We start from the raw sequence: 27,059 nt of genomic DNA on the forward strand, positions 1-27,059 counted from the left end.
AAAATCCCTGGAACGTATCAGGGTAGTGTCAAATGCCTGGAATAAAATTAACATGGCTCTAAAATCCTGGAGAATAAAAGTAAAATATTTCAACTTCCTGGAATACATAAAAATATTGACCTTGTTCCAAATATTCCAGGACTTATAAGGCCTCAATTTTTTAATGTTAAGAAATTGAAATAAATCGACAAGTTTGGAAGAAATTAAAAATTATTTTAAATCCCTGAGATAAATAGGGGTAAAGCCTGGAATAAAATTAAAAATGATTTAAAAATCGTGGAAAATATAAGTAAATACTTCAACTTCCTGGAATACATAACAACATGCATGTAATTTTAGGTATTCCAGGAGGTATAAGCCTTGAATTAATTTTTTTCAATGCCAAGAAGTAAAATAACTCTCAAAGTTTGGAAGAAATTGAAAATAATTTTAAGTCGCTGGAATATAAGAGATGCCAAATGCCTGTAATAAAATTTTTAAGGCATAGAATAAATTTTTATGGATAAGAAAATCTGCAATAGAATAAGAGATTAAGGGTCTACAGATGAAGAAAAAGAGGAGAAAAAAAGTTATTTTTAATGCATGGGAAACACAAAAAAAAATTATAAGAAACATTTTGAATGAGTAAGCTTGAAATAAAATAAAAAGTTATTTTAAATGTCTGGATTAAGTAAAAAATTACTTGAAATTCTGACATAAAAAATAAGGAATGAATTAAATTTCCTGGAATATGCAAAAAATTTGTATGTGTATTCCAGGCATTCCAAAAAAGGCAGTAAATGACTCCGTAGGCCTGGGCAATACAAAAAATTAATAGTCTTTGAAATTAAACAAAAATTTTATTAATAAATAAAAAATCGTGTCAAATATAGCTTGGAATAATTTATTTGTATTTTTTTTTAAATAATGTCTTTAATGCATTGAAAGACATAAAAAATTACTAAAAAACTTTCAGGCATTCCAGGATGTATAAGGCCTCAAAACATAATTTTTTTAATGTCAAAAAATAAAATTTCCTCCAAAAGTTAAAAATTATTTAAAATTGCTGAATGTCATAAAAAAATTACGGTATTCCAGGATGTATAAAGACTTAAAGCTTCACAAATGTGGAAGGAAATATAAATTATTTGAAATCCCTGGGTCATATCAGGGTAGTGTCAAATGCCTGGAATAAAATGAACATGGCTCTAAAATCCTGGAGAATAAAAGTAAAATATTTCAACTTTCTGGAATACATAAGATTATTGACCTAATTCCAGGCAGTCCAGGACTTATAAGGACACGAAGCCAAATTTTATAGGGTCAAGAAATTTAAATAAGTTAAGAAGTTTGGAAGAAATTAAAAATGTTTTTAAGTCCCTGGGATAAATAAGGGTAATGCCCGGAATAAAATTAAAAATTATTCCAAAATCGTGGAAAATATAAGTAAATACTTTAACTTACTGGAATACATAACAACATGGATGTAATTCAATACCTGGAAAGGAGGTAAAAGGCCTTTAATTAATTTTATTAGTGCCAAGAAGTAATATAACTTCCAAAGTTTGAAAGGAATTTTAAGTCGCTGAATATATGAGATTAATGCCAAATGCCTGGAATAAAATAGAAAATGGCTCTAAAATCCTGGAAAATATAAGTAAGTAGTTCAAACTCCTGGAATATATTAAGAATTTTAATGTAATTCTAGGCATTCCGGGACGTCTCAAAAAAAGTTTTAATTGCTAAGAAACAAAAATTGCTCCAAAAGTTTCTAAAAATTATATTAATTGGGTATAATCCACAACTTGAAATATGGAATACGAATTTCTCAAATAAATTAGTTAAACACCTATTCCAGCGTTTTTTTCCAATGCAAATTATTAATGGAGATATGGAGACCCAAGATTGGAAAAAAATCCAAAATTTCCTAGGAACTCTTGGCTGTATCCAAAAAACTAAGAGGGGTAGGGGGCTGGGTTAAGCAATTTTAATAAATTCATTAGACACAAATTTCAGCGTTTTTTTTTACAAAATTAATAAATTATTGGAGATAAAGAGCTTCAAATTTGACGAAAAAAAAATTCTCAGGACCCAGTGTCTGTATCTCAGGATCCAAGAAAATGAGTGGGTTGAAACTTGGAATACAGATTCTTTTAATAAAATAATTAGACACGTATTTCATCGCTTTTTCCTAAAGAAAATTATTATAAGACCTGCAAAATTGAAGAAAAACTAAAAATTTCTCAAAGGAACCCAAGGGCTATATCTTGGTAACCAAGAGGTATAGAGAGTTGAAAATTGAAATACAAATTTCTACAATAAACTCTCAATTTAACTATAGTGACTATACAAATAAACCAAGAGATTTGTATACAAACAATGATAATTTGAAATTTTATAATGTACAATCACTCGAAAATAGACGTAATTAGTTTAATTTAATATTTTTCTATAAAATTGTAAACAATTTGGTAAATTCTGATTTCTTTCTACATCGTATTCACATAAACGCCAACATTTGGATATTTTTTATTTAAATTTTAACACATGTAAGGAGAAAAATTAAAGCTTTGTTGGTTTAGGCCAGATAGGCTTGATAATACTTTATTAGAAATGTAGTATATTTGTTAACTTAACTTTCTGGAATATACAAAAATATTTGACATAATTCCAGGCATTCCAGGAGGTATAGGGTCTTAAAGTATAATTTAACGAAAAATCATTATAATGAATTTAATATATAGCAAAAATCGTTATAAAATATATTGAAAAAACCTATACAAACGTAAAACATTTCCCAGTACTTTTTTATTAACAAAATTACGCATTTAAACCGACATCCGTTTATCCAAAAGTGGAAAATATCATATAACGCTTTTTGCATCAGACAGTATTTGCCGTCAATGCACCCGATTTACGTTTTCAATTAATTAAAACTGAAAATTATATTTGAAAAAACGAGTAAAAGGGGAAATTCGTACTTAATAAATACTCTATTCAACACTCTTTTATTCACTTGAAAACAAAATACATATTTATAAAGTTGGTTTCTTTACATGAGCGTTTCCTTTTTTCCAGGATCTCGAGGAGCTGTAATAAATCCAATACTTCCGACTCGGTTAAACGAGTCTGTATTATATACGAGCAAATAATAAAATAAAAAAAAACAAAGTTGTTAAAGATTTTCGGCTTTCAGGGAGGTTCAACAGCCTTTTAAAACGTCTGTAAGGGGTTGGTTTAAAGTTCTTCTACAAGAGCGAACTTTATTGAGAGATTCATAAAAGGCTTTTTTTTTAATAGTTATAACGAAATGCTGGAGAAAATACTGGAGTGTTTTACCATTCGATAGGTATGAATTAAATACTCGATTGCACAAAAATAGTCTTACACTTAAATTATTAAACACGATTAATTACTACTACTAGAAATATTTATTTTGACCGATTTAAATCTCGCGTCTTCAATGTCTGAACTGTCAACTGACTCCCAGCGCTAATGCGGCTCCTTATATACTCAGCTGACCATGATTCCGGAAGATTCACGGACCTTCCACGTGTTTACAGAGACGTCGTGCCCATTTATGTCATTCTAGAGGTTTTCAAGATCGTTACAGTATAATTAAAATAAATCAATTTTTTCTGTTATTGCATGTTATATTTACGGGAAAAATGCTTTAGAATATTCTTGAAGAAAAGGATGTAAGGAACAAATTGGGTTTCTACATTTCATTATAATAATCTTACAAACAAATAATTGTATATAATAATGTGATATATGTATGTGTAGGTTTAGGTCTGATGATGTTCCGATAGGAGCGAAACACGTGTAGTGTATAAAATTCTATAGCTATATTTATTGAGACCCTGGCTAAGGGTTTTTACCTTTCTTTTCTATTGGAGAAAATGGATGATATGTTTCTAATAAGACTAATATAGAGCAAATGCAAGAATATGTTTTGGAATGACTAAAAACAGGTTTAATAATAATCAACTATTACAAGGAAAGACTCATTTCTTTTAATAACTCACTCTATTTACTCAGTTCATGTATTTTATCTTGGACATATATTTTTGAAATGTTGGATGTTGGTCAGTGCACTTTTTCTAGATCTGACTTGGGCATTCATTATAGTTTTGCATGTTATATTATGATTCCTAGCAAATGTAGTATTATTGGACTATTTAAAACTTGTTACTTATGATAATTCGGAACTAGTTTCCTCAATTTTTCAGTGTATTTAACAGCAGGAAGAACATTCTTGTAGGAAAAAGTCCAAGGAAGATTTAACGTTTTTACATCTTCTTTTATGAGAAAACGAGCTTGTCAGACCAACAGCTCAAGTACTAACTCCTAAATTTCAAAATTTCTCAAGTTTATCAAAAAAATACGTAATTGAACCACGAACATATCTCATCCATTTTCCACTTTTTCATTATTAAATTTCTTTTCTATATAAAATCGATATACTCGTATAATACTAAATTAAATAATTGAGTAAAAGGATCGTAAATTCCTAAGATAAATATACACGACTTCCATCTCCAAGATGATGTCTGTATGCATCGAACATTAAAGGTATTACTGGCACTATAAAGTGCTAAAAATAGCGTTTAATATGGCATTCCTATTAAAATATCTCAAAAGGCACATCTCGAAGGCCGATATCCCTGTTACAGACGTCACTAAAGGATATAACCTTTATTATATACTAAACTTTATGGATTTTATTATCGAATAGGAAATTTTAGGAGATTTACTTACGTGTTCCATCGAATCTGGTGGCTATGGTGTCCAAAAAGGTGTTTTGGGGCGCCAAGAGCCCCCTTCGTGCAGGCATTAGGGGTGGAAATTTCGAAACTGTTGCCCTATTAAAAAAACCTTTTTAAAAACTTTCTTTCTATATAAGAATAGAACTTACAAATAATGTACGTTTGATAATAATTAACGTTCGATATTACATTTGTAGTTCAAAGGCGAGCTATTATTAACAGAGTGTATAAACACCATCACAAGACACAGTTGGCTTTCATCTTCGTATAATAATTAGAAATGCTCTTGACACTTGATGATTGAAATGATAAAATAGACGCCCTAGGGTTTGATTTTACGGCTGAAACGTTGCTTTTTGGCTGAAAATGATTTGGAAAGTAATAAAAGTGATTTGAAGGGTTTTTTGTTTAAATTATGTTGGGTTATGGATCTCAAAACTGGTGAAATATTTTTTGAAAAATATTATTTAGGGTGTATATTATGAAGGTTTTTTTTCCATTAAAAGGACTATTTTTTTTTTAAATATTTGACGTAATTTTTTAAGGCACTTTTACGGAATGCCTGAAAAATATAAAAAATTTGAACAATTTTTTGCTTTCCAGGAAAAGTTGCGAATTTATTCCAGGCATTCAAAGATAAGAGTAATTTTTTTAATCTTTTTTTCCCGATACTAGAATGCATGGAAGACATTTAAACAAAATTAAATTCTTGAATTAAAATAAAAAAAAAAGTTAACTCTTAAAATCAGGTCCAATCCCTGGATAAAAATTACTTCAAAAGTCTGGAAATTCTTATTAAAACCCTTTAATTAAAATATTTTTCTTAAGCCCCTGGTATACGTATATGCATACATGTATTCTGGATGTTTTAGAAGGTAAAATACCAGAAAAACAGGACAAAATTAAGGCCTAATTAAAGAGACATTACATGTTTTAAACCGATTGTCTGAAATTACTACAGAGAAAATAAATATTTAGTCAAAGCATTTGAATAAAAAATATTCCACAAGCTTGAAAGATATAAAAAAATATTTTTAATATAAGAAACATTAAATTCAACTGCCTGGAATAAAATAATTTTTTTTTTTAAAGCACTGGAATAAATATAAATAATTTAAATATTTTAATGATACTTAAAATGAGTTCACTGGAATAAAATTGAAAATTAGTTAAAGAGTCAAAAATAAAAATAAAATTCAAAAATGAAAAAGTGTCTGCAAAAGCCACGATTATCTTATGTCTTTCAGAAATTAAAAAAAAAAAATTATTAACTTTTCCAAGTTTCTTGAAGTATTTTTTTTTATTTTCCAGGGTAATTTTGTAAATTTATTTCAGGCATTTGACGTCATTTTGAAGAAATTTTCCGGCTTTTCCAAGTAATTTTTTTTGTCTTGTATGGTAAATTTTAATTATATTCCAGGCATGTCTCTTTATTTGTTATTTCTTATACAAAAAATCCACTTTTCCGAGTTTCTTGAAACAAGTTTCATTTTCTAGGATAACTTATTAATTTTTTCGGTGATTTTGAAAAAAAATTATTTTGAGTATTTCTTTTTTGTTTTCTGAAGGCTTTTTTTAAATTTTTCCCAGGCATCTGACATCATTTAAAAAAAAAATCCAGATTTTCCAGTAATTTTTTTTGTCTTGTATGGTAAATTTCAATTATATTCCAGGCATGTTTCTTTGTTTCTTATTTCTTTCAGTAATTAACAAAAAATCAACTTTTCCGAGTTTCTTGAAACAAGTTTTATTTTCTAGGATAATTTTTTAATTTTTTGAGTAATTTTGAAAAAAAAAATTTGAATATTCCTTTTTTGTTTTCTGACGGCTTCTTTTTTATTTATCCCAGGCATCTGACATCATTTTGAAGAAATTTCCCAGATTTTCCAGTGTTTTTTGCCTATGTTTTTTTGTTTTTCATGTCTTTTCTTATTTTTTTCAGAAATTAAAAAAAAACAATTTTAGGTTTTCCAACTTTGTTGGAGTCACTTTTTCCCATGTTTCCAGTGTAGCCTTTTAAATTTTTAGATTTGTCAAGAATTTTAAAAATTGTTCCAGATATTTCCAATTATTGGATTAATTCTTCAAGATCGACTTTTTATTAACTCCAGGCATTTAATGTCATTTCTAATATTTCTTGGAAAATAGTGTCCAGGTTTTTCCTAATTTCATAGCAATTCCCATGGCTTTCAGGCATTACAAAGAAATGTTCATTATATTCCAGGCATTTGACCTGATTTCCTATATATTCCTATAATCAGCATCCTTTTATTCATTTCAAGCATTTAATGCCATTTTTGGTATTTTTTTAAATATATTGTAAACCATTCGACTCATTTTTATTATCACTTACAGGTCTTTGACGTGACTTTTACAGACGTTAAAAATAATTCTTTATTTAGGTCAATTTGTTTATAGTTTTCCCGGTATTTTAATTAGTTTTTCATGCTTTCCAGGCCTTCACATACTTATATTATGCCATTTATATTAATCCTAGAATCTACTATCTATTTGGAAATTGCTGAATTAAATACCCCAACTGTTATACACTTCACTAGTCCCTTATAGGGAGTCATGAAATCTTTTATCACCCTAGAAAGGAAAATTAAACCAAACTCAGATTTCTCATGATTTTAATTTAAATGCCATAGAAATTAAACCCTGCGGTTTCCAAAACAACCTTTAAACGATCGTATGGTTGATTGATTGAATCCCATAAGCAAAACTAATTGTTATTTTCTCATGTCAGACAATCTAAGTTGCAAGTAAACAACTGATATACTAGTAAATCAATAATTTATGTGTTATGCATACGCTACGTGTGCCGTGTTCCTGGATCTACTTTATCCGGCCTGAAAATGGCGTAATCGATCATTTTCGCGTTAACAAATAAATTACGGTCGATTAATCTTCGGTGAATTCGGGATCCGCTAATAAGTCACCCGGAGGTGATGCGAGTAGTTTATTATGTGTTGCATTTCAAATTGATTATTACATGTAAATAAAATTGCTGTTATTAATTTTTATTTTGAATTTTTTTCAATCCTTTAGTTAAAATATTTTCCATGTTTGAAGTCGTTTCTTGTTTCAGACTTTTAAGCAAAAAAAATTTCATCCCCTTTTCCCAGTTTACTCCAAGTATTCAAGGGAATATTTTATTGTACTTCAGAATTTTAATGACATTTAAACTCCCTGCCAGATATTTACAGTCGTTGTGTGTTATTGGGGCACTTCTTGCTTCCCTAGGCCTTGGAAGTAGCTTATTATTTCTTCCAGGCATTTGAGGCAATTGTTTATTTTATTCCAGATATTTCTAACAATTCTCAATGTAACTCGAGGAATCTGATGCCATTTAAAGTCCTTGCTAAATATTTAAATCCATTTTTTAATATCTTCTGTGTTATTGGGACATTTCTTGTGTTGCTAGGCCTTTGAAGTAATTTATTATTTCTTCCAGGCATTTGAGGCAATCGTTTATTTTATTCCAGATATTTCTAACAATTCTCAATGTAACTCGAGGAATCTGATGCCATTTAAAGTCCTTGCTAAATATTTAAATCCATTTTTTAATATCTTCTGTATTATTGGGACATTTCTTGCTCTCCTAGGCCTTTAAAGTAATTTATTATTTCTTCCAGGCATTTGAGGCATTCGTTTATTTTATTCCAGATATTTCTAACAATTCTCAATGTAATTCTAGGAATCTGATGCCATTTAAAGTTCTTGCTAAATGTTTAAAGCCGTTTTTTAATATCTTCTGTGTTATTGGGACATTTCTTGCTCTCCTAAGCTTTTGAAGTAATTTTTTATTTCTTCCAGGCATTTGAGGCAATCGTTTATTTTATTCCAGATATTTCTAACAATTCTCAATGTAACTCGAGGAATCTGATGCCATTTAAAGTCCTTGCTAAATATTTAAATCCATTTTTTAATATCTTCTGTGTTATTGGGACATTTCTTGTTCTCCTAGGCCTTTGAAGTAATTTATTATTTCTTCCAGGCATTTGAGGCAATCGTTTATTTTATTCCAGATATTTCTAACAATTCTCAATGTAATTCTAGGAATCTGATGTCATTTAAAGTCCTTGCTAAATATTTAAGGCCATTTTTTAATATCTTCTGTGTTATTGGGAAATTTCTTGCTCTCCTAGGCTTTTGAACTAATTTATTATTTCTTCCAGGCATTTGAGGTAGTTGTTTATTTTATTTCAGATATTTCTAACAATTCTCAATGTAATTCGAGGAATCTGATGCCATTTAAAGTCCTTGCTAAATATTTAAATCCATTTTTTAATATCTTCTGTGTTATTGGGACATTTCTTGCTCTCCTAGGCTTTTAAAGTAATTTATTATTTCCTTCGGGCATTTGAGGCATTCGTTTAATTTATTCCAGATATTTCTAACAATTCTCAATGTAATTCGAGGAATCTGATGCCATTTAAGGTCCTTGCTAAATATTTAAAGCCATTGTTTAATATCTTCTGTGTTATTGGGACATTTCTTGCTCTCCTAGGTTTTTGAAGTAATTTCTTATTTATTCCAGGCATTTGAGGCAATTTTCTATCTTATTTCAGATATTTCAACCAATTTGCAATGGTATTTTAGTTCCTGCCAGATATTTAAAATCATTGTTTAATATCTTCTGTGTTGTTGGGACACTTGTCACTCTATTCCAGGCACTTAAAGTCATTGTCCATATAAATCCAGATATTTTCCTTTGTTGGAAATCAAGGTCATCTACTAGGAGCTTTTACCATTTAATCAATATGACACTTCATTATCAGACTTTGAATTTGAAGACAAATTTATAAACCTGAACTCCCTGGTCTCCTTATCTCACTCTTGTTCACAGTGCACATGAAGCAGTTGTTTTTTACGCTTCATTTTTTTTAAATCACTGGTGAAATAGGAAATGATGTTAAATGCCTGGAATATATAAAAAATTTACCTTGGAAAGTACAAAAATTGCATTTAATCTGTAAATGCTTTTATGAAAATGAAGTCATAGTTTGTATTATAAAAACCCAAAAAAATCTGTTAATGTGCAAATTATAATTAATTTATTTTTGCTAAATTACGGTTATTTTCGCTGCGAAAGCAATAAATACATCAAGATATATTAAAATAAGCTTCACCTCAATATTTTTAAAATAAACGGTCATAAAATCGTTGTCGGGGGCATAAATAAACATTAATCGAAATTATACGGGGGCACAGCTTACTAAATATAAAGTGTTTATTCGGTTTTGGACATTCGAATGAATTATTCATTTATTTTATTATTATATTTCTTTCACACCTGTTAGTTCAATATAGACATATTTAGGTTTTAGGGCAATTTTATCCAAAAAAAGTCGTATAAAAATAAATTGACACTATTGGTATATATATCTGAATTTTTTGTCTATTTAACTGAATCTCATTAATTAAAATCTATTTTTCTTCTGTTTATTAACTCCCGATAGAGATTGACACGAGCTTCAGTAAAAGTTTATTATTTCTTTCATTAAATGAAATAAACTGAGAGAAAAGTGTTGAAAAATACCTAATTGTAACGTAAGGAAAATAAATGGGGTTTTCAGGGATCTGTTAACACTTCGATAATTAAAATCATTGAAGAGAGCAAGATTTACGTAGTTGGCAATTGGACAGATTGATGTTTTCTCTTTTTCTTTTTCAAAACCTTGGATATAAACATGATTTATTTATTGTCAAGCAATCAACAGGTCTCACTCAGACTCACCAAAAAGAACTATTTATCCATCCATCTTTTTACACAAATAATTCACTTATAAATTCCCCCCAATAAGAAAATCACAGCAAAGTACACATTAAAAGAAATCTTGACGCGACATATTGTTGAATTATTAACGGACGAAACTTTCACGAACACCGCGTTCTTAAAGGTACGCGGAACGTTGCGTATGGTATACGTGGGAAAAAGGGAAAATTCGAACTGCGAGACAGTTTTCCCGGGAACGTGCTGAAAAGTCCCGTGGACCCGGAGGGGAAACGCTTGCGCCATTTTCATCATCAACAGGAGGACACGGGACCAACTAAGAAATCCGAGAGAATTTTCGTTTTTTTTTTGTATTTATTTATCAAAAAAGTGGGAAATTAATGATTTATTTTATTCCTGTTGTTTTTTTGCCTTATGGGCATTTTACAATCATTTTTTTTGATCAACATTACCAAGATATCTAAGAGGAACTTTGTGTTTTTAAAGTATTTAAAAAGTAGAGTGTAATAACAAAAAAAAACAAATCACGCATTCCCTAGGTACCAGGAATAATACGCATAACAATTTTACTTTGCCACGTAAGCCACGGAATCATAAGCAAATTAGGATTCGTTTAATAATGAACTTAATTCCCTCTAATATTAAAAATATGAAAGATCAGAAAGTCCAGAATTATATTCATGAAAATTTTAGGCCATTATTGCGTTAATTTTATTACTCAAAAAGTATCAGGTAATAGGGCAAATTACCAACTTATTTCATATTGAATTCTTTAGATCTTGTCCAGAGTAGAGTAGTCTTGAGTAGATTGCGTGTATATATATCCTCCTTTTAAGGGTCAGGAATTAATCTTATAATTTGTTTTTTATATTATCTCTTATTTCAGCAGCATCAGTTTTATTGCTAAAAATCGCATTGAAATTGGGGTTTGTAGGGTCTTCTTTTGGCTTTATTCACTTTTTTTCATTAATTTTTACTGTCAAAATTTTTTAAATTTGATTTTCTTTAAAAGTAAAAAAAAAAGAATATAGTCACTTTTTGTGGTAAGTTTTTATTACGGAAATAAGCTTTGAAATTATATTTGTTACTTTTTTTTTAAAGTCGTCTCTTTGGGTTTTATTTACTTGTTTTTCATTCCATTTTTTTTTGGATATAGAGAATTTTTTATTCATTTATAAAATTAAAAATATAATCACCTTTTGCTGCGATGGAAATCAAAGCAAATAGTGATTTTTTAAGTATTACTTGATAATTAAATTGGTTTTTACAATTAGTCATCCTATTAATTTAGTAAATCATCCTAAATTTCCAGCAATAAAACTTATAACAAATAAGTTTTTCTGTTTTAAAAAATTCAAAAAATAAATTTATGTTTTTAATTTTTAAAAATAAACGAATGAAAAAATGCTAAATTAATTTATTATTCCAAGTATAGACCTCGAATTAAATTAACGACCCCTGTGAAAAGTTCAAAAGCTAAAGAAAAGCACAAAATTTCCAGAAAACAGATTAAATTAATTTTTTGAGGCTAATAAATAAACAAAATTTAGATAAATTTTATTATTTAAATGACCTAAAAAATACGCTTAAACTCAAAAAAAACATCCAAAAAAAATTCAATTTAATAATCGCGACTTAAAACAGTTTAATAAAAAAAAATTGCTGAATAAATCTTATTATTCCTGTGCATAAAAAACCATGAAAACTCCAAAAAATTCTTGATTTAAAAAAAAAATACGAGAATCAGTTTTGGCTATATTTACCAAATAAATTAATTGTAAAATATCCCATAGCCAAAAAAAAACACTAAATTCTTAGCCAAAAAAATTGAGATGTTTTATAAATTGAGAGATTGTCATTTTTTAAGATAAACATAAGTTATAAGTTTACAATAATTATAAGTTTAATTCCTGGAACTAAAAAATACGCTTAAAAACCGAAAAATATGCCAAAAAAATCTAAACAACCAACAACCAACCGCGACTTTCAAGTAATTTTCAGCAATAAAACTGACCATAAAAAGTAACAAAGGTATTAAAAAGGAAATGAATTAAAAAAAATAACAATTTTGTTAAATTTAATTTAGACAACTTATCGCGATATGTTTAAAAGCAAAAAAATACACTAAATTAAAACAAAAATTAATTCGATTTTAGCCAAATAATATGATCAAATAAAATATCGTTGAAGTTATTCAACGATACATTAAAAGAGGTGTCCAGCCTAAAGACGGTCGTGGTCAACATCAAAACCGGAGAAATCGTATAACTAAAGACACCTTTGACGCAGTTTGCACCCACATTGGGTCTTTTAAAGGTCGAATGAGTCATAACAGTCTTAAAGACTCAAAGAGGACCTATTTGCCACCTGAGTTGAATGTCACAAAAATGTACAATATGTACAAAATAAAGTACCCGGATAATAAAGTGTCGTACGTAAAATACCGCAAAATTTTTACTGAAAACTTTAATATAAGTTTTGGATATCCTAGACAAGATACGTGCAGCACTTGTGACTAATTTGCTGCAGAAGTTCGTACGATTGAAAATGGACTCAAAAGTTATCGCGATGGTAGCAAGGAGAGGGAAAATTAAGAAAGCTATCAACAGAAAACAAACTACACCTGATAAAGGCCAAGACGTTCTATGCTCGAAAACGCCAGTGACGGTTAGGCAGTCAGAAGTCAATTAGTCGAGAATCTATTCCAATGGACTTTCGAAAGAACTTACCTGTGCCGAATATTACCATCAACGACGTATATTACAAAAGGCAATTGACGTTTTGTATGTTTAACATCCATGTCCTTTCCAATGGCGAGTCGTACTTTTATGCCTATGACGAAACGGTTGCTTGCAAAGGAGCAAATGAAGTTTCTTCTTTTCTTTTTTATTTTATAATGGTGCAACTGGATCCCGCCGTTAAAGAACTGGATATTTTTTGCGACTCCTGCTGCGGCCAGAATAAAAAGTGGACAATTTTTCGGGTTGTTCATTATTTGGTTCACCATGCCAAACGATTAGAAAAGATTAAAATGCACTTTCCAATAAGAGGACACTCATACCTGGAGTGCGATCGTAATATGGCTAACATTAACCAAAATAAATGGGTTGAGTTACCTAAAGAATGGGTTGAAGAATTTGAAGGTTCTCGCTTAAGGCCCTCGCCTTTTCGTGTAACTGCTGTTAAAAGTAATTTTGTTCGTGGATGGACTCAGTTCTTAGACCAACACTACTTGAAGAAATGTCCATTTCAGTCTAAGCCTATAAAGGAGTTAATTGCTGAAAAGGAGCAAAAGGGCATTGGGATGGTTCTGTGATTAATAAACCAGGTTCAGTTCTACGCTCAAATAATCCTGAAGTACAATCAGGACAATTTATTCTTCCTGACGTTGCATACCAAGGTGAGCTATATTATTATTTTTGATTAGTTTTACGAACATTGAATACCTACCATTTCTTTGTCAGGGCAACATGCAGTCTTTAAGTTAATTGAAATTTGTTTTGTTTCAAAACTTCATAGATCATTTCTCTTTCTTTACAGAACCGTTGCCAATAACGTTTGAAAAGTATAAGAACCCTCAAGATCTTAAAAAATTCTGTGGGGAGGAAGCTCAAAAGTTTTATTCCCATCTTCCATGCAAGGCTCCAAGACCAAAAGCTAGGAGGAAGCAAAAGACTACTCCAAAACCAGAATCTACAAAGCAGCGGCCTAAACAAAGCAAACCCACGGTTGCAAAAGGGGCATCAATACGAAAATCTAGAAAATAGGCCATTCATTTTCTTTTCCAAATGGACACCGGACGGTGGCAGTATTTAACAGAAGTATTTAACAAAACATATTTTTAAACAATCAAAACATAAATATTATTAGAAAATAGTATGATTATTAGAAGCACCATATAACCGTTTAAAAAAACCATTATTACTTTAATAAAAATACTTTTTTAGTAGCATTAGATAGTTTAAAAACCTCTTTTCTCAAATAAGTTCAAAATTGACTGTCCCCCTTTTTTCCGTGTACCCTTCATATATATTTACCTTTAATAAAAGAACTTTCCCCTAATCAATTCAAAAAGTAAATAAATTCATTTTGATTTAAAAAGGCATTTTATAGCACCTCAGAGTTTCTTGAACTTATGACATGAGTAAAACTTTTATTTTTTATTATACCTACCTAGAGTTTTATATACCTAGTATTAATTTTTTAAAGCTTGTACATTGTACATACATTCTACATTTTAACACGTAATATAATTTTGTAATGTTTTTCTGCCTAAAATCGAATATATTTTGTTTAAATTTAGTGTATCTTTATTAGTTTACTAGTGTATTTTAACATGTAATATATTTTTGTACTTTGGCTTTTATTTTTTTCAGAATTTTTTAAACATTTCACAGCAACGTTTTTTGACCTTTTTTGCCAAAAATTAGAGCATTACATTTTTTATCTTAATTCTAGGTTTTAGAGGTATTTTTTATTTTTCTTTTATTTCTAACCTTTCTTTTATTTTTTATTTTCATTTATTTCTAATCATCGTAACAAAAAATTTAAATTTAATTGTCAGTTTAATTGCCTAAATTTAATCGATTTATTTATTCATCCATTTAAACTTTTTTGACACAAATATGCATTTATTTTGGGACACATATTAAAAAATCAAAAATAAAAATGAAAACGACAAAGTAAAATACAAAATATCTTAACCTAACTAAAACTGAAGTTTGGCTTTTTTAATCTCTTTAATTGCTTAAAAATTGAAGTCATTAACTTGTTTTTTTTAATGCTTTTTAAACTCATCGTAGTAAAATTGAATATTATCGGAAATATTATTTAATCTTAAATGTTCTTTTTTAGACCAGGAATTAATTTTATAATTTGTTTAATTTTTCCTATTAATTCGATTTAGTACTAACAGTCGTATTTTTGCAATCGGGTTCGTAATGAGAGCTCTTTTTCTAGCTTTATTCACTTGTTTTTGTCAATTTTTACTGTCAAAATAGTTTTACTTAAGTTTTTCTTATGCATAGAAATTTTCAATTTTTTTTAATTAACAGTTTTAAAAATTAAAAATCTAATAACGATTTTGCTGTGATGGGTGCAAAAACAATTTGTTTTTACAATTAAGCATCTTAATAACATTTATTTATTTTTATAATTTTCCTGTATTTATTGTCTAGGTAAATAAATTAAAATTTAATTATGTCTTTTGTCCAGGATTGTACATTAAATTTTTTTTAATAATTTTTATCTTAAATTTCCTACCTATACGCAGATACCAGGAGCCTTTCATATAATAAATTTTTTATTTATTGTCATTTAATAATAATTAGAATAATAATAATGTTTATTTAGCATAAATAGGTACATAAATCGATAAGAATAAAAATACCTACAAATAACAATAATTTGTAGATACTTAATTTAATAACATATTTTCGTCACTAATATTCCTAAGCAATAAATGTGTCTTTAAATATCGTAAATCGATAGTTTGTCAAAACAAAACAGTTTAAGTTATTATAAAATGCATTTTATTTATATTTTTTTTTCGCATTGATTGAATATAAAATTGAAACTTTCCTTATATCCTTCTATTTTTTCTTGGATATTGTGTGTAAAGATAAAAAAATAGGAAGCATTTAATTTAAAAAAATTTTTATATTCCTACTGTTTACGGCAATTTTTATCTAAAACTTCTAATAAAAAATCTTTTATTCCACTATACAATTGTACATTTATTTATTATTTTTATTTTTGTACAAAAAAATGTACTTCACGCCTTAATTTTAATATCCATAAAATTTTTACTAAACAAGGAAAACAATTCGGAAACTTTTTAATTAGTTCCGCCCTTACTTCCCAAACTAAATTGGGGTTAAGAAGGGTTTGAAAGATGGATGTCACCACCCAATTTCCGATTAGAATTTCGAGTTTTCCCGCAAATTTTCTCCTTGTTGATTAAAAATTCATACTGCGGAATTACATTACGATTAATTCAGAGAAACTTTATTAAGAAGGAGGGGGGGGGGACAATGAACAATAACAAAAAGTAATAAAATTGTACCAAAATAAAATAACTTTAAATGGTTTATTTGTTTTTTTTTTTTTAATTGATTGCCGGCCAGGTAATTCGATTTACAAGCCATTTCATACGGGCGAAATGTGTTTATGTGCCTTTGTTATAAAGGGAATAAAACTAGCAATTGCACAAGTTGGCAAAACAAATAAAAATAAAAATAGTGTTTGTTATGACTGGAGTTTTTTTCAGTTTTATACAATGTTTTGGGTAGTTGCTTTAGCGAAGTAAAAATTAAATTACAGAAATATGCATGAATAATTTACTAGGGCATTGAATTGTTTTATGGTTGAGAATTGATAAATACGCAACATTTCCATTATGATAATCTGTTATCAAGTAAAATCTCACGTGAATATTGAGTGAGATAACGAAATCATTTTATGTATTAATTTTTGGGGAAAAACTGAGGAAAAATTAAATTAAATGGTGGCTTACCTGAATTTTTGTATCATTATTAAAAAAATCCAGAGGTTCATCTATACAAGCACGAAAAAAAAAACACTGAAAAATTCAGGTTATCACGTAAAAAACCAAAGGAAAACTGCCCGAAAACCGAGTAAAACCACTTTTGCTACATTATAAAACAGTTTTATGATACCGCTAAAGAAAACAGAATTGTTTAACTTGGAGCGTGTATTTTTAATATTATCGATCAATATTTACGTTTATATTGGGTGCTTTTAATACTTTCCCTGTGAGAACAGAGACTAGACTAGAAGTTTCCCTTGAAGAAGGTTTTTCACTTTTTTTTTTTTTTAAACTTAACGTCAATAACAGAAACGAGAAAACAATAATAAAGTTTCCACAGATTAGACGACAAAACCGAAGTCATTATTTGAAAAGTTTCCCGATATCTTCGAGTTGGGCCCTTTTCAATATATACCTACGTGAGTTACGTAATATTAACGATTTCCGCCCGTTTTTAAAGTTTTAATAATGTTTTTCTTTTTCAAGAGGCAATATTAAAGTCAATAGGAGTGAGAGAGATGCCAAATATTATTTAAACAATTATTTACGATGTAAGCCTCGTTAAGCTAATAAATGCCACACGGGAATATAATAATTAATGATTTATTTTATTTGCCAATTGTTTAATGTGCTTTTAATGCAAATTTTGCATTAATCATTAAATTGATATTATAGGGTGGAGATTTTAAGTCAAATTAGGCCTATATTTTGATTACAGTAAGAGTTACACAGAACTGTAATTATTTATAATATCATCAGTGTTTTTTTTTGTATTATCTTGGAAGTGATAATGCATTTATCAGTGATTGACCCATGAGTAGCCAATTTGTTTTCCTTATACTTTGAATGTGTCTTAGTTATTAATTTAGAATCGACTATTTTATTAAAATAGGAGTAATAAAATGATTATCTCAGTTGTTTTTTTAAATATATTTATCTCAGCAATGATTTTATCTATATTTAGTACAAACAATATTGTTTTGTCCTTGGAATGTATAAAATATTTATTTTGACAATGATTTTAAGGTTTATCGACTGAAAACTAAAAAGAATTATTTATTTAATTTATCTTATTTTTACAGATTTATCATAATAGTGATTTTAGAGCTAATTATGAAGTAAATGGTATTTTTAGTAATAATTAGTAAAAATTTAGTAAAAATAATTTCAGCCATTTTCAAAGAACATCAATCTGTAATCAATAAACACAATATGGTTTATCTTTACCCTTAAAACCTTAAAAAAACTATATTAATTATTTCAGTGTTTTTAAAAGTATATTAACATGTAATTCAAAGAACACAGATTTTTTGGTATAAGTCACAAAGTGTTTTTCTTAACAGTTTATTGACAAATTACTTTTATCTCTTTCAATTTGAAAACAGAATCAATTTAACATGACAGTGATTTTCAATAGTAATTTACCTGTGATTAATAAAAATATGTATCTTGACAGTGATTCTTAAGTATTCCTTTTACTAGTAACTAATAAGTAGTTTTTCTTAATGGCAATACAATATTTATCAATATACAATATTTTAGGTATTCCACGACTAGAATGAGATAAATATTCTTATCTTCAATACTTATCTACCTTTGATTAATGTCAAAATTTATCTGAACGGTGTTTTTAAGTAATTTTTGACTTGTAATAGGACTTTTGCTTATCAGTTTAACTGTGATAAAACATCACAACAGTGATTTTAGGTATTTTATGACGAGAACTAAAAATATATTTTATTGTTCTTAATTGCATTTTTTTTAAATTATTTTAGTTATTTTGAATACTTACCTATCTGTGATTAATGGAAATATCCATTCTTTGGAAGAATTCCTTTAGACAATTTAGTTTTATTAAATATTTATTATACTATGGTTTAATATAATTAAATATGATTAATTTATTTATCACAGCTGTGATTTTAAGTAAACCATGAGTAGAATTAACAATTTTTGTTATCCGTCTTAACTTGAAAAAAAATATCATTTTAGTGAATTGATACTGATATACCTGTGATTAATGCATACATTTATCTTATTATTAATTTTAAGAATTCTTTTATTAATATTAAGTCGTTATCTTATCGGTTTGATTGTGATAAAATATCTATCACAGCTGTGATTTTAACTATTCCATGACTAGAATTAAAATTTCTTCTTAGAAAATTAAATTATATTTTTATTACAGTTGTAAATTTAAGTACTATGTAATTAGCTATATAAAGTATCATAAATACTGACCTCCTCCTTTTAAGAATTCATAGTACAAAAGGTCGTTCTCTTATCGGCTTGATTGTGATAAATTATTTATCACAGCTGTGATTTTAAGTATTCCATGACTAGAATAAATCATTAAAATATATAATGAATCATCTCAGTGATTTTAAAAAGTAATTTACCTGTGATTCTATTTTTAATGAAAATATTTAACTTAACAGTGTGTTTTAAGTATTAAATGACTAATCAATTTTCCACAGCTGTGATACTAAGTAATCCAAGACTGGAATTAACATTTTTTTTATCCTAATCAACTTGAAAAAAATAATTTATCATTTTACTGGTTTTTAAAGACCTTTTAACTACATGTTACTGAATATTTGTACGATTTATCTTAGCACTTCTTGACTAATAGTAGGTTATTTTCTTATCGATTCGATCATGATAAAATATTATTACATCATTTTTTTTAAGCGTCACCCTTCTGGAAACAGCAAATTTACCTTTAAATCACAATCGAGATTAACTATAGGTAACCTATGGTAAAAAGAGGATTTAAAAAAAAAATAAACACTGATAAAATTGCGTCACTTTATTTCTACAAATCGATCAGTCTTGCCTTGTCATGTCCAGTTACTATGTATACAAGTTATCTTAATTTATATATTTAACTTAAAAGCGAAAACAATTTTATGAGTTACACTATACATATATACTTACTAACTATTTGCTTTTACATTGCCTAAAAGTCTGCTCTTAACCCATTCATAAAACTCGATTTCCATTACTAACGATTCTTCAAGGGACCGACGTACATCCTTTGGCACCTCAGGTTCCTTTTTATGATTGTAAATATCTAAAAGCCAAACCGGTTAAGCGGCATTTAAAAAAAAAACTATAATAAAGTTTACCCAATAAATGTTGCTGGTAAACCACTCTGGCCCCCCTAAAGAACTGCGGAAGTTCAACCTCTAAGGCATCCAGGGTAACATTGAGTTCCTCAAGAACTCCGACCACCTTATAGTACTTTTCAACGTTCTTTTTTGCCCTCTCGAGGGCCCACTGGTTATTTAGGAACCTTACAAAGTTAAAAGTGGAAAAATGCATTTTATGACCATGTGAGTCTACTTACATGCAACGCTCGTCGTGTCCGCAAAAATAAGGTATAGTGAGGTCATAAGGTCTTCCACTCTTAAAGTTACAATTACGCTGCACGTCCAGGAGACACCTCACGAAGTAACTGTCGTAGGTGCCGGTTTTCTTTGAAAACGCTCTATATAAAATCGGGTAGAATTATGCAAGATGTGAAATAATTCATAAATAATCAATTAGTAGGCTTTTCTCGATAATTACTAGGCCATATGCAATCGTGCGTAAATTTACATATTCTCGAGTTTTCGTACCTAGACATCACTTTCGCCACCGGGTGCCTTATGAGGTTCACGTACGTGGGCATTTGCTTATCGAACTTGGAAAAGTCTAGGAAATATACCGGTCGGTCGAAACTGAGTGGGACAGCTAGATCTTGACGTATGTCGTAGATTTCTTGGATAAGTTCTTCCTTAAAAAAAGGAAAACCTACATTAGTAATAAATAAGGCATGTGCTTAAGGCGCTGATTTGACAAAATTTAACGTTGCAGTTGGTCTTATCTTTCAACATTGACCTTTTCACTGTGAAATTCTTAAGAAATATGCTGGCCCTGAGGCATGACATAAAATGCAGAATAACTCATTGTTTTATACGTACATAAGAGTAGTTCTTTATTTTTGTGGGCGAGTCGCATTATAATCACTATGATGTATTTTGATTAGTCATGACTGGTCGGGCCATGATCTAATAACCGGTTAAAATTTGTTAAAATTCGGTTTATACAGCCGTTCACTTTTATTGGCATTTCTTGAGAATAAAAAATGGATTTTAATTAGACTTTATGCAATGTCGGCCAAATCAAGTGATGCCTATAATAGTTGCTGGTAATCAATACAATTATTTTCATGGTCTATTCCTTATTTGTTTCAATGTGCTAAGACTCGTCAAGATGTTTCATGGTTAACTACATTTTTACGTTATCTGTAATCATGGAAGTTACGTTACTGTACTAATATGTTTGTGAAGATGGATTTTAGTATGTGAAATTTTCTTCTTTTTTAAGATTATAGTAATGGATATATTCTTAAAGGGGGTCTATGTGAAGAAAGAGCATTTTATACCTAATAGTTTAATGTGAGAACCTTTCCTGTGCTCAACAAATCTTTGAGTTACAGGCAATCTTATCAAACAAGGTCCATGACCTATTGAATTTGAAACTTTTAAAACGCCTAGCGAAATATCAAGGTTTATATTCTTTAAACTAACGTAACTTTGGGACCACTTAAAATATTTTAGTAATTTTTTCACACTAATATTGACAGATTCCTGACGATGGATTTGAGGGTAAAAACGTAATTATAGGTTGACTATTTGAGGAGTTACGGTAGTTTTGGTCAGTAGTATTTTTTTGACCAATTTTTTTTGCAAATTTTCACTTTTCTTGACAGTAGTTCTATGAAATAATAGAAAAATTCTTAAAAGGTTTCCGACTAAAGAAAGGTCATTTTCTAACCAATAATTTAATATAAGAACGTTTCCTGTACCTCAAAAACTCTTTTAGTTAGAGGCGATTTTTTCAACCAAAGTCCAGAACTCTCTTAATTTGAAGTTTTTGAAACGCCTATTACAACATCAAGGTTTTTATTCTTTAGAGGCTGTTTTTGGACATAACTTTGGAACTACTTAAAATATTTTAATAATTTCTTCATATTAATAATGCTGGATTCCTAAGGATGTATTTGAGAGTAAAAACGTGATTCTAGTTTAAATTTTTAACGAGTTAGAGTAGTGTTGGTTGAGGCCTTTTATGGACAATTTTTTTTAACAAATTTTCACTTTTCTTGACAGTAGTTCTATGAAATAATAGAAAAATTTTTAAAAGGTTTCCGACTAAACAAAGGTCATTTCCTAACTAATAATTTAATATAAGAGCGTTTCCTGTACCTCAAAAGCTCTCTTAGTTAGAGGGAATTTTGTCAACCAAGGTCCAGAAGTCTCTTAATTTGAAGTTTTTAAAACGCATATTACAACATCAAGGTTTTTATTTTTTAGCGGCTGTTTTTGTACATAACTTTGGAACCACTTAAAATATTTTAATAATTTGTTCACATTAAAAATTACGAATTCCTAAGGATGGATTTGAGCGTTAAAACGTGATTTTTGATTCATTTTTTTGAGGTGTTTTGGCATTTTGTATTTTGGCCATTTTTTTTAACAAATTTTCACTTTTCCTGACAATAGTTCTAAGAAATAATGGGAATATTCTTAAAACGTCTCTGACTAAAGAAAGGCTATTTCCTACCCAACAATTTAATATAAGAACGTTTTCTGTACCTCAAAAACTCTTTTAGTTAGAGGCAATTTTGTCAACAAAGGTTCAGAATCATCTAAATTTGAAATTTTTGAAACGTATATTGCAATATCAAGGTTTTTATTTTTTATCGGCTGTTTTTGGGCATAACTTTGGAACCACTTAAAATATGTTAATAATTTTTCTCACATTATTAATCATAGATTCCTGAGGATGAATTTGAGGGTAAAAAGATGATTGTAAATAACCTTTTTAAGGAGTCAGGGTAGTTTTGGTAAAGGCTTCATCGTTAGCGAATTTTCTTAGTAAATTTTCACTTTTCTGGACACTAGTTTCATCAAATAATGAGAATATTCTTAAACGGGTCTACGTGAAGAAAGGGCATTTGTTTTCCAACAGTCCAACAGTTGTAGTTTCAACAGTTCCAACAGTTTCCAACAATTTCAGCAACTCACTAAATTTAAAGCTTTTGCCACACATGCTGCAATATCAAGGTTTTTATTTTTTGGTGGACATTTTTGATCATAACTTTGGAACCACTTCAAATATTTTTATATTTTTTTCACATTAATAGTGACGAATTTCTGAGTATGGATTTAAGAGTAAATCACGATTCTACTTGAAGTATTTAGAGAGTTTTCTGCTTATTTTCTTAACTATTTGTTTTGTGAAGAAACCCTTGATTAAAAAAAAAATAAGAATACTCCACAGCTCACAATTAATATTTATTGAATCTCTTAATAAAATATCCAAATTGCTGATTTAAGTGCCTGGAATATCCCTGCTGCTTCAGACACATAAGTTACACCAAAACAAGAACGTCAATATTTACCTGTTGAATATCATTTAATCTTCGTCTGTTACCTCCCTTCAGTCTGACATGCTTAAAGTTGTTTCCGCCCTGTATCCTCTCAAGTAAAAAAATCAAAATTTCCGATCCACTTTTCGGCACACTATTCAAAAATAAAAAATGCTTATTGATCTCGTCCATTTTGCCCAATTGCGACATCGATTTTGTAACCCGTTTCGTCACTGGAGTGGTCGTAGATGGTTTCCTATTCGTTTCCGTGGTCGAACTAGCATTAATAGTACTCGCGACACTTAGTAAAGATTTTTTTGGTATTTTGTTTTTAACTGTTTCGTTAAAATCACTCGACATATCACTAGTCTTATAAATTAAGGCTCCGGTTATTAATAAACCGAGCCAAATTAAAAACAAATTACAAATTTTAATGCGTCTTCGACGAATCATTTTTAAGAAAAAAATTATCCGCCCGTAACGTTACTGGGTCAGTCGATTTCTGCTTTGGTAGCACCACGGCACATTACCGACCCAGAAGGTGAAAGGTACCTACCTGTAAATTTCGCTTACAGAAGATGAGATTACGGAAGAATTGTATTATATAGGAACTTTTGCTTTCAGTAATAATGGCTTATTAATCGAGTGGTTAAAGGTTTAATCCGAGTTTAAATCTTAGGTTTTCTATTTAAAAATAATAATCATTATTTTTGGTTGCAATTACCGCATTTATTCTCTATGGTTATGCACTGTTTTTTTTTTGTTATGAATGTTATGTAATTGTTAGCGGGCAACGATCTTTTAAGATGCTTTTTGTTGAGAAATTGCGATCGGATTGTGAAATTTTTATGGTTAAATAACTAATCATATTTTTAGCAGTAGTTTTCAAGGAAAGTGCTCTCGTAAGTTAGTTTTTAGGACAAAAAAGCAAAATTCCGCAAATTTTGAATGAGAAATAAAATAAACAAAGTATTGACTCAATTGTTAAGTTCTAGTTATGGAATAATAAAAAATATTTTTTATTTGCAAACTCAACATAACTACATAAAAAAAGAGAAAGAAATACACATTTATTATTTTATGCAAATAAAAGGCCGACAAATTCAGAATTCTGCTAAGGCAGATTCTGGTCTTGCGGCCAAAACTTAAAAAAACTAACTAGAAAAAAAAATATAGAAACGCTTGTAACAGAAGTTTAATTATACACACCTACCCAAAAAATTTAGAACATTAACATTAACATAGTAGGTACCTCTCACAAAAAAAAAAGAAAAACACGCACATTAGTTACCCACACTAAACACAAATTTTCAGTCTCCACCCATACCCAAACTAACAATATTGACCCTTCAATATTTTACGCAGATAGCTGCTGACTCATCAGACGCACCATCATTCCCCTGCGAAAAGTCTGAACAGAGTGACACCAAACCCAACTCAAAATTTATGCCCAAAGCGTTCATCTCATATGCAAAATTATAGGAAAAGGACCTTTTAAATAATTGAGTCTTATGTCTTGGAATATGAATTGTGTTTCTTCTTAAGCCCAAATGGTGAACATCATTTCTAAAAGTAATCTTAAAGTATAGGTAAGGTGGACTGCGATATTTAAGAATTTTATAAAAAAAAATTATTTGTTAAAAATTTTGCATATTTAACCACCCCAGCTCGGAAAGTCTATGGGAAACGCGATTATGTCTGCGTATGCCAAAAATTAGGCGAATACATGAGTTCTGAAGCTTTTGCAATCGGCACCTGTCATTATAGTCTAGGCACCAACCGTACAACATCGCAATAATTGCATTGTGACAGCACTAAAGAGTCACACATTTTTTTAATATCTTCACTTAGATAATGCCTATGCAAGTAAATTAATTTTAAAGCAAAATACCCTTTTTTTAGAACATTAGAAACGTGTTGATGAAATCGCAAATCACTATCCACTATTAAGCCCAAACTTTTGCAATTATCTACAACAGGAATATTAGCATCACCCATCCTAATATTAATAGTGTTGCTGTTTAAAATATGGTTAATTTCTTGCTTATTACCAATAAACATTACAAACACTAATTTTTGCTTCCGCATTTTTAGCATCTTCTGGCAGAAAAGAGTAATACAACTGAGCATCGTCGGCATAAAAATGGTAAAGGCAGTTTTTTAAATAAAAATAAAATCTAAAAGTATAAATAATAAAAAATAAGGGTCCTAAAATACCACCCTGAGGCACGCCATTATCAACTTCCAAGGGTTCAGATACATTTTTCTCTATCTTGACCCGCTGCACCCTACCGCTTAAATAAGAATTAATGAAATTAATAGCTTTATCAGAAAAACCTATATAGTGAAATATAGACTTTAAAATTTCGTGATTAACAAAATCAAAGGCTTTCGTATAGTCCAATAGAACAAGGGCAGAAATCATACCATCATCCCTAGATCTTATGATGTCATCAATAACATCCGCCATTGCTGAAGCACAACTGAAGTTCTTTCTAAACCCAGATTGTTTAGGGGGCAAGATATCATTAGCATTTAAAAAATATCGAATTTGAGTGTCTAAGATTCTTTCAAGAATTTTTGAAAATGTAGGCAGAATACTAATGGATCTAAACTGATTAAAATTTGTTGGATTATTTACCTTTGGCAATGGCATCACAAAGGCCTCTTTCCAACATTTGGGAAAATAGCTGCTTTCAATGCATTTATTAATTATATGAAAGGGCAGCACATATGAATTAATGTTATATTAAGATTCTCGATACCAAATGCTTTGGATTTAATGCCAAATAAAATAGAACATATATCATTATAAATTTGAAACGGGCAAGGAATTATTTTTATAAAAATTAATTATTTCCTGACTATTATCGCTGCTAGGTACCTTACTGCTGTCAACAAAATAATTGTTGAAATTATCGGGATTCTTAAAAGCTCCAGGAATCTTTTTTTTCAGTAATATTTTCCTTAATTCACTCCATTTTCCCCATATGTACAGTTCCTAAATTTATTTCTATAAAAAGCTTTTTTTTCTGCTCTAACGACTGTGGTGGTATAGTTCCTAAGTTGCTTGTAATACTCCCACTTTGCAGGCTCTTAGTTTTTGAAGAAGTTTTATATTGTCTGTCAACCAAGGAGAGTTTCTCTTTTTTCGCACTGTAAATGTTTTAACAGGAGCATCAAACAATTTTATTAGGTTGGTATTTAAAAATTTTACTTTGTCGTCTATTGACGACAAAGTATAAGATGAAATGGAATGGCCTCTAGATCGGCTTGGAAGTTATCTAAGTTTATATTTTTTAGGGGTCTATAGGTCACGACTTTAGAAAGCACTTCCGGCACCATACCACTAAATTCAAAGAAAATGCCAAAGTGATCGGAAAACGTAGAGTTAATAATGCCACTCTCTAAAATATTTTGCTGATTAGTAAAAATAAGGTCGATAATAGAGCTGGTGCCATTAAAAATACGAGTCGGCTCAGCTATAACCTGCTTTAGATTAAAAGTCTCACACAAAGATATTAATTGGCGTGCATGGTTGTCATAAGCTTTTGAAACATCAATATTAAAGTCCCCGTGGCAGGTTATATGGTTAAAACTAGAAAA

The 27,059-nt window shown here is 29.3% G+C and overlaps 2 protein-coding genes across 4 annotated transcripts in view; both read right to left on the minus strand.

Moving 5' to 3' along the window:
- Nucleotides 1–17,111, minus strand: part of LOC126742503 (potassium voltage-gated channel subfamily H member 8) — a 115,902-nt gene extending 98,791 nt beyond the window's left edge. For 2 of the 3 annotated variants that reach the window (XM_050449150.1, XM_050449149.1), the window contains exons 1-2: nucleotides 17,003–17,111; nucleotides 4,741–4,844 (exon numbers count right to left, since the gene is read on the minus strand). In XM_050449150.1, the coding sequence (XP_050305107.1) occupies nucleotides 4,741–4,844; nucleotides 17,003–17,043 (145 nt within the window). In that variant the 5' untranslated portion in view covers nucleotides 17,044–17,111. Of the gene's footprint in view, nucleotides 1–4,740; nucleotides 4,845–10,491; nucleotides 10,687–17,002 lie in introns of those variants that run through there. The other variant, XM_050449151.1, reaches the window with a different exon arrangement.
- A 2,713-nt stretch (nucleotides 17,112–19,824) lies between these two features.
- On the minus strand, nucleotides 19,825–23,946 carry LOC126742194 (uronyl 2-sulfotransferase-like). Its single transcript, XM_050448785.1, has 5 exons — nucleotides 23,487–23,946; nucleotides 20,656–20,813; nucleotides 20,385–20,525; nucleotides 20,164–20,330; nucleotides 19,825–20,108 (listed from the first exon to the last, which is right to left on the minus strand). The coding sequence occupies exons 1-5, from the start codon at nucleotides 23,904–23,906 to the stop codon at nucleotides 19,972–19,974; spliced, it is 1,023 nt and encodes a 340-aa protein (XP_050304742.1). The 5' UTR covers nucleotides 23,907–23,946; the 3' UTR covers nucleotides 19,825–19,971.
- Between the last annotated feature and the right edge of the window lie 3,113 nt (nucleotides 23,947–27,059).

Source organism: Anthonomus grandis, chromosome 11, assembly GCF_022605725.1.
Source record: "Anthonomus grandis grandis chromosome 11, icAntGran1.3, whole genome shotgun sequence".
NCBI lineage: Eukaryota > Metazoa > Arthropoda > Insecta > Coleoptera > Curculionidae > Anthonomus > Anthonomus grandis.